General features: G+C 42.8%; 2 protein-coding genes across 6 annotated transcripts; one reads left to right on the forward strand and one right to left on the reverse strand.

Annotated features, from left to right (window-relative positions):
- Positions 1-182: 182 nt before the first annotated feature.
- Positions 183-8416, reverse strand: LOC144195330 (Fanconi anemia group G protein homolog). Of its 5 annotated transcripts, none has more exons than XM_077714889.1 (14): positions 8192-8416; positions 3844-3928; positions 3629-3754; positions 3295-3521; positions 3077-3212; positions 2751-2875; positions 2517-2663; positions 2284-2444; positions 2036-2099; positions 1543-1856; positions 1436-1476; positions 1189-1362; positions 942-1053; positions 183-789 (listed from the first exon to the last, which is right to left on the reverse strand). In XM_077714889.1, the coding sequence occupies exons 1-14, from the start codon at positions 8273-8275 to the stop codon at positions 675-677; spliced, it is 1911 nt and encodes a 636-aa protein (XP_077571015.1). In that variant the 5' UTR covers positions 8276-8416; the 3' UTR covers positions 183-674. The 5 variants fall into 5 exon arrangements, 4 of the variants coding, with proteins under 4 accessions (XP_077571015.1, XP_077571014.1, XP_077571013.1 ...); XM_077714888.1 differs by having other exon boundaries at positions 183-786; positions 2751-2881; positions 8192-8411; XM_077714887.1 differs by having other exon boundaries at positions 2751-2881; positions 8192-8410.
- A 1610-nt stretch (positions 8417-10026) lies between these two features.
- Positions 10027-13354, forward strand: LOC144195332 (neurofilament heavy polypeptide-like). Its single transcript, XM_077714892.1, has 5 exons — positions 10027-10720; positions 11265-11385; positions 11451-11650; positions 11724-11848; positions 11932-13354. The coding sequence occupies exons 1-5, from the start codon at positions 10103-10105 to the stop codon at positions 12893-12895; spliced, it is 2028 nt and encodes a 675-aa protein (XP_077571018.1). The 5' UTR covers positions 10027-10102; the 3' UTR covers positions 12896-13354.
- The last annotated feature ends 48 nt before the right edge of the window (positions 13355-13402 follow it).

A 13402-nucleotide genomic window follows, 5' to 3' on the forward strand; every position in this document is an offset into this window, starting at 1 on the left:
TATGACCCTTCTTCCCTGACAGACAAATAGGCGTCAGCCACTAACAACCCTTTCCAGGCAATTGACTATTTTTTGATAATCTTACAAATCTGAACAGTAGAAAGATCTGGCGTCCACAAAATATAAAGGGGAAAAAATGATTAATGAAGTTAGGTTTAAAAATTTTAATTTTTCTGCTCACTTAGTTAACCAATAGCAACACCATCAACAAGAAGATACATTAAAAACACACACAAAAACATTAAGAAAATAGTGTCTCCATAAAAAAAAAAAACATGAAGTCACCTTGTCAACAATTAAATTGCTCTGGAGATCCTGAAAATCCTTGTCCTTCATTAAGTGATTTTGCATTTTAATATACATAAGCTTTTCATTTGTCCTTATTGTGAGTCATTACAAGCAATGGCTTGGGGGGGGGGGCACTATTTTTAATATGTAGTACTCTAAATTTAGCTTATTCAATTAGAATTCTAACAAGTACACGAACCAACTGCTTTCTTGTTTGATACTTGCCTCCATTACAAAAAAATGCACAAATGCTGAGTTTATTTGGATATGTACATGCAGTGATTAAAACTAAGTTCTATAATCACTGTATATTAGTGTATACACACACACACACACGACCATATTTTCCCTTCCATTAACATTTGACAAAACTTGCAAGGACATTGTTATTCCTGGTTTGAGGTGTCCTTACTGGAATCAAGTTCACGTATTCTGAGCCGGAGTTCTTCACAATCCAGCACTGATCCAAACTGGGGTACCCACAAATATAGAGGAATTCTGCTTTAAAAAAAAAAAAAAAACAGAGTAACCTTTAAGATAAAAAAAAAATGGTATACTACTATATGAAAATGTTATTTTGGGGTGCACCACTAAGTATCCCCACACACATGTATCTGAATATCAAAAGGATTAAAAGCACTGACGGGCCTTACTTTGCCAAGTCCGAGCTAAAGTTCCAGGTTTTTTCCCAAATTTTAGCAGCTTCTTGTTTCCTGTTGAGCCTCCACAGCACCTCTCCACACCACAGCCCAGCGCCCACACACTCTAAACAGGGAAAGATGTGATTTACAGTGTCAAGTTGTGGTATTAGTTGTCTTGCCAGTAATGATCGAATCCTTATTCCCAAATCTTCCAGAAACCTCTACCAATCAACTTTGTGTGATCAAGATCTTTTCAAACCTGGAAAAGCCTGCAGGCTCAGATTGAGGTCTCTCAGTGCTTGTCGCAGCTGATCTGTCTGGGCAAAACTGATGCCCCTTCCAGCAAATGAGAGCCCCTTCATTCGCTGTAAGATGTGAAGATCTTTTCTCTTCTCATTCACCATGTCTGTAGTGGGGACTTGAGGTTGGCCACCTGTAAGCACACTGTACGTGTTTCTACTCTCCAAAGACTGTTTTGCTTCAAACTCTAGCTAGAAAATACTTACCCTTCTCTTTGAAGCGCACCTTCACCATCAAGTTGATACATCTAAAAAGCACAATAGAATCTCAGGTTAATTAAATAAAGAGGTGAAGTAAGCCTATCTTTACATACCTAGTGTAGTGAACCACAGCTTCCTTCCAGTTCTTCAGTTCACAGTAAGAGTGACCTTGAAGAAGGTGTGCCGCGCCCGTCCAAAAGATCATCGCCACCGCATCCTGGGCCCCCTCGGTGGATGTAGCTTGTGCCCCGCCCTCCTCCTCTGGCTCTTCCAGCAACACGTGCGCTGGCAGCAGCTCTGCCGTTGTGGTAATGACTTCGTCACACAACGTCATGCAGTCGCCGGGTCGCTTGACCATAAGCAAGGATGTGCCAGCCTCCAGGTGAAGTTCAGGTAACCGAGGGAGGGCAGAGTCCTCAGAACATACCTGAAACCGGAAAGGGGGAGGTTACAGGTTTGAAGAATGAACCACCCAAGGCTCAAAACATTTTTACAGAGGTTAATGATTATATCTACTCTAACAGAAAAAGAGTGGAAACGCATATGTTGCTAAGGGAGACTTCACTCCAAATGTATAATGTTGGCATGCAAAGTGTTTCATCTTACTCCGTGTTCATCATAATGAATAGCAGCCAACAGGTCCAGATAATGTTCCACACCTTCAGGCACCCTAAATGGTCAGCGAGGCATTTACAGAATTACATTAATATGGTTACGTGATGAAAACATATTGCAAATGGACAAACCCAAGAGTAACGTACAAACTAAATGAGTTTGAAATGCCCACTTTTAAAAAGGTGCCATCAGCACACATTTCCTTTTAAGAGTGTTAAAGGACAGTGAAATAGATTCACCTTGAATTCAGCACACATTTCTGGGCCAAACTGTGAAGTACACTCAGGGAGGAGGGTACAGAAAGCAGGCTTTGCAGTGCTTGACTTTGTAGAAGAACAGACAGAGGGAGGAGCTGATTGCCAGGTGTAACAGATTCATTATTGGAGGGCAACATCAGCGTCTGTAAAAGAATAATTCTTTTCAAAAGAATGCACCCTCCAAACAGATGTTGTATGTATAGTACTTGACTCACAGAATGCAAAAAACGAAGCATTTCTATCTCTCCACGTGTGTTTTCCAGGCTCCTGAGAACGAGTATAGTTTGATATTGAGCACCTACACATTGGAAATCTGTCTCCACCGCTTTTCTGAAACACAGCAGTGCCATGTTAGGACAGCCCTATTCATAAAAAAAAAAAAAAAAAAAACAAAGTCACACACTCAGGCCTCCTGATTGCTAAGTATACACTCGGAAAAGGCAGGTTACCGTTTGGGCTAGACAGCAGCCATACACCAAGTGTGTGTAAGCTATGAGAATTCTGGGAGCGGGCAGAGAAGAAGCAGGGTGCAGAAGACTAAGAGCTTCTGACCTTCGACCTTCCTTTAGCATCTCTGCACCTTCATGCAACCAAGAAAAAGCAGCCATGTATTTCATGATGTTATTGGTCGCATCATTTCTTCTTATATGTTAAAAAAAAGTTGGTTTCATCTAAAATATAAGGCATTTTCCAGATGTGACCCCTTGACAACTTAGTGCCAATGCCATTACTCCATCAAATTTAAAATTAAAATAGCATTTTGAAAATGTCTCACCTTGGGCGATGACTGTGCAAATTTCCAACAATTCAAGAAGTTTCCTTGGTTCCATTACCAAAAGCGGAATGTTTGAAGACATTCCATCACTTGCCATGTTTTGTTGAATCCCCGCAGACAAAGTGGCAAACTCTTCCTGCATGACAGATTTATTTTAAAAAGGCTTACAAAAACAATTTTAAGGATCATTTTACATAACGTGAGCCATTTCGTTTTACCTTTTGTGCTTCGATGGTTTCAAATTTACAGTTGGCCAACCAGATAGCCCATTGTACACATAGAAGATTCTTAAGAAAGGAAGAAATTGCTGTGTTTTCCACTGATGTTAGAACAGTATGCCAAAACTCTGCTGGAGTGGTGACCTTTGGTTCAACTCCTGTTAGAGGAGTATGCCAAAACTGTGGTGGGGTGCTGGCCATTGGTTCAACACCTGCCATCTGTAAAACTATGAGAACGAGTTGCAAATAAGGCACATTTGTAGAGTAGCATCATTATTTCCATTATCTAGCATCAACGTAACATGGTTTGTTTACAATTAATTCAATCACTGACCTCTTTCAATCGTTTGTTTAAGGAGTTGCTCAGCCTCGGACATGCGAGACAGAGCAATGGAGAGCAGGCAAACATTGTAAACCACACACACTTCCAAGTGAGCATGGTCCTCAAGTGGAGGTAGACCTGATACGATCAGACCGTGACAAGAGAAGAATATTATTGCTCTTACTTCACAATAACTGTTCTCACTCTCAACATTAAATGAAGCTCACCTTGTAATTTTTTTAAAAGTTTGTGGAACTCAGGCAACAACAACAACACGGCATGGTTCTGGTCTTGGCTTGAAGCATCTCTATTCTAGAAGAGAGAAAATTAGATGCTCATTACAAATAGTGTTCTACATGAAGTTGTTTTTAAAGAACTATCACTGCTATACAATGCTAGGTACCACGGCATACCACATTAACCATTTATTTTTCTGACAGGGTGCTTAAAAGAAAGAATTGTGTTTTTTTTTTTTTACATCATTTTTAATTGGATCGAGCTGCATGAAACATACAGGTAGGTGCATTTGATACAGTAATACTAAGTGATTTTTTTAAAAACTCAAAATTAGACTTTGTTGAACATTGATGTGTCTTTAAGTAAGTATTCACACAAATATGTAGAACCTGGGCTTAGTTGAAGATTCTACCTTGTGGTAATGGACTGCACTGCTTCATGAGACTTCAGTTGGCATCTGGGAATTTCTGTGTGGCTGAAAAGAAGAAGCTGGGGTCCTTGTCTTGAACTCGGGAGCTCAAACTTGCAAAATTGTCAATGTTTTTGAGTTTGGAAGACAGTTGGCTTTGGAATTTGAAACAAAAGCAGATTTGGGATGGAGAGCATTGGTCGCATTTTTGGCAAAAGGAAGGCTTGAGGAAAAACGTGTTAGATGGACAAATAAATGTGAGGCGTTCCTACAAAACTACTCTTATTTTAGTGTCAGTAGATGAGGTATATTTTAAATTAAATACAAATACTTCTGAAGAAATGTACTTTAAATGCTTCTGTAAGTAGACAAAAAAAGCTAATAAAAATAATTTCCATAAATCAACAAAATTAAGGTAAAAGGAACATTTATTTACATTGAGGTTGGTGGCTAAGTACTTTTGAAACCAGATATATCTTTAATTTCCTAAAATCTGAAGTAGAAAAAAATGATTAACTCACTAAATCTATAAGGATTTAAAATAGCCGAGAGAGAGAAAAACAGGGGGAGAAAAAAGAAAAAAAAAGGGTGTTTGGTTTTGGTGGAAAGGTTTATAAAAGCGTTTCAAGGGTGGAGGATTTAGCCTCTCGGTATCTGGGGTAGCAATTGGGTGAGAGGTTTTGGTCTCCTTGGGTTTCCAGGTCAAAGCCAGAGAGAGCATGATTTGGGGCGGGGCTGTGAGAAGTGAGTTTACATACAGGAAGTCTGGTATTTAGAGGGTGGGGGTCAAAAGAATTGGAACGTTGCACTCCATTACTGCTTTTGGGAGAGTCGAGCAAACTGTGCGTGGAGGCATAGCGGGACATGGGCAAGGTCGCGCTGCCGTGGTTTGCAGGGCTCAATCGCAGTCTTTTATCTTCTGGTGTATTATTGGATATAAATGCCCGGTGAATGACCCGCTTTGGCATTTTGGAGAAAGAAAATGCCCTGGTGACCTTTTTGGAAGTCTTCTTGATGGCTCGTGAGGCTTTGCTGAGGGTGCTGCCCATGTCTTTGGTGCTCACCTGCAGCGTGTCAGGATCTGTACAGTGAATGAGGTCACCCGCGTGAGTACGACAGGTGGTGTTGGCTATATGGCGACAAAGGGTTTTTAGCCACTCGCTTTTCAACGTTTCTTCTCCAGACAGCTGGAAGCTGAAAAGCATGTTCTCCTGTTCTGTTGGTGGGCGAACCACTAGAGCAAATGCATTCACGCATTCGTCTGTGTCCTGGAGGTCCAAGACTCTTCGAATTTGGGACAGCGGCATCAAGGCTATGTGTTTCAGTGAGGGAGGCGGTCTTGTTTGTCCCATTGGACTTTTAAAAGTATTGATGCCTTTGTGTCGTTTCCTTGCGATTTCCAAACAATCGTTGAAGAGGAAGAGCGTGACTTGCTCGCCGCGGTCGCACGGTTGGTCACCGAGGGCAATGGTTTCAACTTTGTACACCAGACTGCGGTGGGAAGAGAGCAAGTTGGCGGGGCAGCCATCAACTTCGTAAACGACATCAAAGATCTGCTTCTGCCCGTCGGTCTTCCTTTTGTCTTCGTTAATGTGAGTCATAATTTCTTTGAGGGACTCGATCGCTTTTTCCAGTTTCAGCTTGTCTGGGTTCTCGTCCGACGTGTGCTTTTTTATGTCATTGAGTAGCAGACCAACACTGGGAAGTCTCTGTACAGGTCTGATGAGCAGCTCTACTAGCGCCTGCCGTCCACATTCTGGTTTGGCCTGGTTGATTTTTAGAAAAGCATGGAAGCGTGGCTTTAGTTTCTCACAGCGAACAATGGTATCCTTGCTCATTTCAAAAAAGTTGACAAAGGGTGGGTAGGCCTTCAAAAGCTCTTTTGAATATTTAAGGATAACATCTCCTACACTTGCTTCTTCTGACCAATCTCTCAAAAGATCCTCAAGGTCACTCTTTATTCTGGTATGAACCTCATAAATGTCTGGGATGCTTCCAAATATTGTCTTAATTTCTTCTTGGGCCAGGATGGGACCACCCACCTGACCTTCTTTCTCTAATGGAAGCTTGAAAATCTGCAGTATGGTGTTCAAAATGTCCACATAGTTGCTTTCTGTCTGATAGAGCTCCTTGGAAACTTGCCAGCGGGCTGATTTTTTGGGCTGGATGGAACTCCTTGATGGCTTGGAGCTTCCCGAAAAGGCTTTGCACGCGTCTGGTGTGATTGTGAGGTCCAGCAAGGAGCCCAAGGACTGGGAATGTTCTGCCGATGGCCTTTTTGGTGGTGGAGGGAAGGGCGAGATCTCAGTCTCCTTTGCGAGCTGAGCTAGCGTGTCCTTTAAATGCCGACGCTTGCGGTTACTGTTGGGGGTGGAGAGAGAGAGGAGGGACACCGCCTTCTTCATGGCCGGGCTGACAACGTTGCTTTCAAAATGGTACATGGACTCTCCAGCCCGAGCATCCATTTGAATGCTTCCCCAAAACCACTCTTGTTTAACCACAAATACTTTGGGAGAACAACGTGGAAGCTCCTTCCCCGAATTTTCATCCACCACCAAGTGTGTGCATCTTTCATGGCCGACATCCAAATATTTGCCACCATGTTTGAGGGTCCTCTCTTCCATATTTGTTTTCTCTTCTTCTGAGAACCCCCAAAAACTGAGGATGCAATCTTGGAACGGCGGAACTTTAAATTCCATTCGAAAATCCTCCACACCGGCGTGGAAGGACGTGTCATTTCTTCTCTCCCAGGCTTTGTTTATCCACGCAGGAGTGAGGATGGGTGTCCCCATACACACAGCAAGCGTGTATTTTTCTCCATGAGTGGAATGGGCAATGAGGTGGGTCACCTTTGTGCTGAAGTCCTTCCGAATGATGCCCCCCATGTGATGAACCAGATTGACCAATCTTTTAATTTCTTCTTTATTCCTGAAGCCAGTGAAGCACAGTGATAGGTTCAACATACTTGTGGAGTAAAGAGGGCGGCATGAAAATGGAATCGGCTCTTCCTTCAAAACACAGCGCAGCACAACCGGCGGACCGATGATCCGGGTATCACGCTGGTAAAGGTCACGATAATCTGCCGATTTAAAATCATCAAGGATGAACACTGTCTCAAATTCTGCGTTGTCTTCATCCTTAAACTCTTGGACGTTGTTGGTTATTAGGACAGGAGTAGTAATTTCCATATTGACAATAGACTTGATCACCATTTTATCTTCTGGACATGATTCGGATTGTTTTATTTTAACCACTGGTACCTCCATTACTCGTACAGTCTGCAGTGCTTTGACCAGGTCGGCATTTTTGCTCGCCTCTCCCACCAGAACCACCCTTGCCTCCACTTTTGGCAGCATATCTTCACCTTCATCACATTCCATCCCGAGAAGATCATGGTCCTTGGTGGTTTCCTCCAGCCTCGAATCATATACGGATGAATCCACCAGCAAACTCCGAGGTGTCATGAAACTGTTGTCAGCCATCCCAGAATTCATTTACGGAACGTCAACCCGGTTCGAAATGACGTCTGATCAAACAATGCAACGAATAATACAGGAGCTAATTTAGCTCTTTTCAGCAAACAGCTCTACAAATTCTCAAATTCAGTTCCCCCAACAGTTCGAGAATCCCCCCCGTTAATCCGATCCAGCGTCGTTTAATAATCCGACTCGGTGCGTGCCTCCATAGTTTGTTGTTCGCTAACCACTTGGGTGAGGTGTGCCAAACTACAGTTCGAAAATCACGGAAAACATTAGTGCCGTGTGCTGATTGGACGAGACCGACGAGCAAGTCCAGTTTCCGACCGGAAAGACTTTTCATTGGTTGGCTCGTTCAAATATCAACGCACATTCTGCCTTGTGCTATGACTCCATAAATGCGACAGGCGTATTTAAGCCAACACGACGCAATTATCAACGCGATAACTTTACCTTCCATTTGTTGACCAATTCGTTGTTCTCCTGGATCCACCGATCTGATAATTTAGACGGTGATTGTTGTCTTTTAGTATACATTTCTTTTGGAGGCAAAAATGGTAAAACTTTTCCTCGTTATTTTCAAAACCGGAAAAGGCTCATTAAAGGTGGAGTGTTGGAACCTTCTGCCACCTGGTGGCTCCTAGGGAAGTAGCAGTAGAAACTAAATAGTAGGACACCAGGAGATGGTGCGAGAGTTCTAATTTATTGCATGTTAGGGCAAGTGGCTTTTTATTGTTTGCATGCACATTTTGGGGTCTATGAACAACTAACTGCATGCACACTCATCCAATTTGAAATAGGACCACCACCAACAACAACAACAACAAAAATCCTCATGTCCAACTTTTGCAAAGCTAAATTTTTTTACAAAGTGGGTATAATTTTACACTAAATATCCCCGAAAGTGATTGTATGAAGCAGAATAGTGCCATATTTTAGGCAAGTGCAGACACCAACATTAGTGACAATAGGACGTGCTTGCTGGCTGAAATTCCATTTTTCACAGATTCTCAAAATTGAAAGCTTGCATGATTTTGGTTTCCTCTTTCGATTCTACCATTAAAATTCATACTCATAAGAAGATGGATGTTTTTGCAGAATGCCGTATTCGAATTTCAGATGAGTCATCGTTGTGCCTGCTACGGCAGCCATTTTTCCACTCGTCCCTGTGAAGGTGACTCTTATGTTCTCCTTTATTCGCACCCCCCGTCTCAGTCCTCGGTCTGCCGTTTTTCACTTTCATCTTTTGCATCATTCCCCTCAGCGTCTCCATCCCGTCATCTGCATCCTACAAAATGATAATCCAATTTTTTTTATCTGTTATTGTGTTTGATGTTCACTGTTAGGTACTTTAATAATTTATGTACACAGAAACAGGCGTAGCCAAACTACAGCTGACGGGCCATCTCCTTAGTTTTAACATTTAGATGGAGCTGGTCACTTAAAGAGTGTACAAACTGTGCACAATTTCAGTATTTTGTTGTCTAGCAAAGCATTTAAATAATCCCCTGTGATAAATTAAGATGTCTTGTAGTATTCTTGACTTTTTTGTTATTTCGCTGGACATTTATTTTCTTTGTTTGACAAGTGAGCATCATTTGTTGTAAAAGCATTGAGCGCAAGAATGTGAGATGCAGAAATTAAATCAGTATCCAATGGTACTTATCTAAAATCAATATAAAATGTTGTTGCTCGACATTATTTGCAGAATAAAGTCATTCAATTACAACAATAAATGATTTTACCTGGATTTGCTGACACATGGGAACATAAGAGCAGGGGAAAAAAACAAAAGGATATTTTATATTCATTTGTGTGCGTGTGAGGGTTGCAAGGCTCCTTGTGGGACTGCATGATGTGTATCTGCAAACTCACACTGCAGCACTTTAAGCATTGGCAGAGCACACAGCCATGCTGGGTCTTCAACAATTCATAATGCAGAGATCCAGCTCAACTTGAGTTGAGTCAAGTTATTTTATGCTGGTCCTGACGTAAAGTGTGGCTCTTTGACACACACTTAAAATGTTGACTCTGTCTAATTTGTTCGCCACCCCTCTTATATAGGAATCATACAGCACAACTTAGATGGAAATATTAATGTCCAAACTGTGAATAATGTATTGAAGTGGGTCTCATAGTAAAATGTGTATTTTGCCCTTAAGCAGTCATGACTAGATAAGGGCAAAATAGACATTTTGATATGAGACCCATTTGACAATAAAATCCAATGTACACAGATTGGGGAGGGGGTTATTTTGGGGGAGAAAGTGTGTCTACAAAAAGCTGTGATGCTGACTCGTGTCTTTCCCTGCCCTCGTATATAAAGCGGACGCTCACCCCTCTTTGCTGCAGTCTGACTCCATCATGAGTTTCACCATGGAAAGCCACTTTTTCGGCTCGGGCGGGCTTCGCAAGGCTCGCCCAGCTTCGGCGTCCTCCAGCGGCTTCCACTCGCAGCGTCGCCGCCTCGCCAACAGCCAGCCCTCCGGGGACACCTTGACCTGGGACGCGTCTAACAGGAGCGAGAAGGAGATCCTACAGGCGCTCAATGACCGCTTCGCCGGCTACATCGACAAGGTGCGCACTCTGGAGACCCACAACCGCAACCTTGAAGCCGAAGCGGCGGCGCTGCGACACAACCAAAGCGGCCGAGCTTCGGTGGGAGAATACTACGAGCGCGAGCTGGAAGACCTCCGGGGGCTCATAAAGCAACTCGGTCGCGAGACTGGACTCGCGACCGTGGAGTACGGACGCCTGGAGGACGACTTCCAGAGGCTCCGGGGCCGCCTGGAAGAGGAGGCGCGGAACCGGGAGGAGTTGGACGCGTCCGCCCGGGCTATGAAGAAGTACGCGGAAGAGTGCAGGCTGGTCCGACTGGAACTGGACAAGAAGCTCGGCGCCCTGGACGACGAAGCCGTTTTTCTCAAGCGGAACCACGAAGAAGAGGTGGCCGAGTTCCTGGCGCAGATTCAGGGGGCACAGGTAAGGAAGTGGCATTCCTGCACACCTGTGTAATTGTCCCTCTATTGAGCAGCTGTGATTTTATCTAAATAGAAATAATCTCCTCCATTTGTCGTTAAAATAAAAATAATTTCATATTTCTGTAGACCTTGATGTCCCAAATAGGAAAAAATTTACTGTTCCCCTTTTTAAAATTTGGAATGAGTTGAAGTCATAAAAATATGAATCGGCGATTCATTGATAATTAATTAAGTTGTCTATTAGCCGATTAATGGAGGAAGCCCAAGATTTATACTATGTATAAATATTTATGAGTTTACAGATTTAACACCCCTCCTAAGGAAACCATAGCGACGACGGGACCAGCAACATTGCACAGACCTATGACATTTCTGATTTGAAAAAAAGGAATACTATGTACATATGTCCAACCAAGAACACGTTTTGACAGTTTTCTTCCTAATACAGCAAACCCCAATGTATCAGTTAAAAAAATACCTGTTACTTGTACTACTGCGAAATACAGTAATACAAACTTCATTACTGCACTGACTTTCGTGTGCAGATGACATTTGACATGCCTGACATGCACAAAGTGGACGTGACCGGAGCCCTGCGGGAGATTCGAGCACAGCTCGACTGCCATGCCTCCAAGAATGCCACGCAAGCCGAGGACTGGTTCAAAGGTGAAGGGGATAATGTGTAGTTTCGGATTAACCAAACATTTCACATTCAACATTTGTTTTCCTAGGGCGCATGGAGCGTCTTACAGAGGTAGCCAAGTCCAACCAAGATGCCATCCGGGGGGCCCAGGATGAGATCCTTGAATATCGTCATCAGCTCCAGAGTCGCACAATCGAGCTGGAGACTCTCCGAGGAACTAAGGAAGCCCTGGAGAGGCAGTTACTGGAGAGCGAGGACAGACATCATGAAGACCTCGATTCCTTCCAGGCAAGACCAGCACAAATCGCACAAGAAGATATTGTAAATATGTGTGTCATATCATGTGTTGTTTATTCCGCAGGACACCATCAATCATCTGGACTCTGAGCTGAAAAAGGGAAAATGGGAGATGGGGAGCCAACTAAAGGATTATCAGGATCTACTGAATGTAAAAATGGCTCTCGATATTGAAATTGCTGCTTACAGGTTGGTTTTCTAACTTCCTAGTACAGTTGTTTTCATCCCACTTTTGGTGATCATCTGTGGTTCAACGTTGTCTCCAAAAACAGGAAGCTACTGGAAGGTGAAGAGAGTCGTCTTGTTTCAGGAAGTCCATATTTCTACCCGGATAACAGAATCTCAGTGCATTTGAAAGTGAAAGATGATAAAGTGATTGTTCAAGAGCAGACAGATGAGACCCAGGTCACAGAGGTGACCGAGGATGCAGAAGAGAATGAAGATGGCGAGGAAGCTAAAGAAGACGAGTTGGGAGAAAAGGAAGAAGATGAAAAAAATCAAGTAGAGGAAAAAGAGGAGGAGAAAGGAGAAGATGGAGATGGGCAAGAAGAGGTGATCAAATCGCCAAAGAAAGTTCCCAATTCTCCTCAGCCGAAATCACCCACCGAATCAGAGAAAGCTCCAAATTTCCCTAAATCCAAATCGCCACCGACCAAATCTCCCGAAAAGTCACCAGAATCCAAATCTCCGCCAAGCAAATCCCCTCGGCCTAAATCTCCACTTCCCAAGACCCCTGAACCTCAGGAAAAGGTCAAGCCTGTCCCTGCTCCCAAAGACGAAACTAAAGAGGAGAAAAAAGACAAACCTCTACCCGTTAAAGACGAAACAAGGGATCCACCGGTTAAGAAGGAAGAGGAAGAGAAAGAGAACCAAAAAGAAACCGAGAAAAAAAACCATGACAACACACCCGACGCAAAGAAACCGAACCCAACAGTTGAGATTCCAAAGAAGGAAGAAACTCCAAAACCTTCAAAGCCTGCTGAGAGCAAAGCTCCAGCCTTAAAAACTAAAGATGAGTCTTCTAACATTGTTGCAAAACCCCCCACTCCTAAACTGTCTGAGCCAGAGAAAAAGCAGGAGGACAAACCTACCTCCAAAGCCGAACCTGAAAAACCGCTGGTTAAGAAACCGGAAGAGAAAAAGGAGACAAGTAAAGGAGCTGATGACGGAGGGAAAGTGGATAAATCTCCTGCCCCTGACCCCAAAGACAGAAAGGAAGAAAAACCCAATAAGTGATGAGTAAGGACCAAAAAAAAAAAATACGGGTTAGAGCAGCCAGGAAATGCGCTCAATCATAAGCAATCTTTATTTCTATTGGCCCTTGTAGGCACCATTAATGCTAGTACCCCAGTAGCCAGGTTTATCAAGCTTTTAAAAAATGCGAATGTGACATTTGCCTTTCAATGAAAAGTGCATTTTCACTGTACTTGCACTAGTCTTCAAGGACAAATGGCCAGCTAAACATATTGAGCCCAAATATATTTGAATATATAGTATTGTACACAAATATGAATATATTTGCTATGATAGAAAATAGTCTGACAGACTTGGATGCTTATTGTGCACTTTATTTCTCTTCACAAATTGAGATGTCATTTTACTGACTTGCAATGCTCTGATGACTTTAATGTGTATAATAATCTTGTGACATGAATATATGCAACACAAAACAAAAATAAAGAATGATTAAAAACATGTTTTGGCTAAGGGAATGCCATCTGATGCTAAGCTTTGTTTAAAATC

The sequence above is a fragment of the Stigmatopora nigra genome, chromosome 4, assembly GCF_051989575.1.
Source record: "Stigmatopora nigra isolate UIUO_SnigA chromosome 4, RoL_Snig_1.1, whole genome shotgun sequence".
Lineage (NCBI taxonomy): Eukaryota > Metazoa > Chordata > Actinopteri > Syngnathiformes > Syngnathidae > Stigmatopora > Stigmatopora nigra.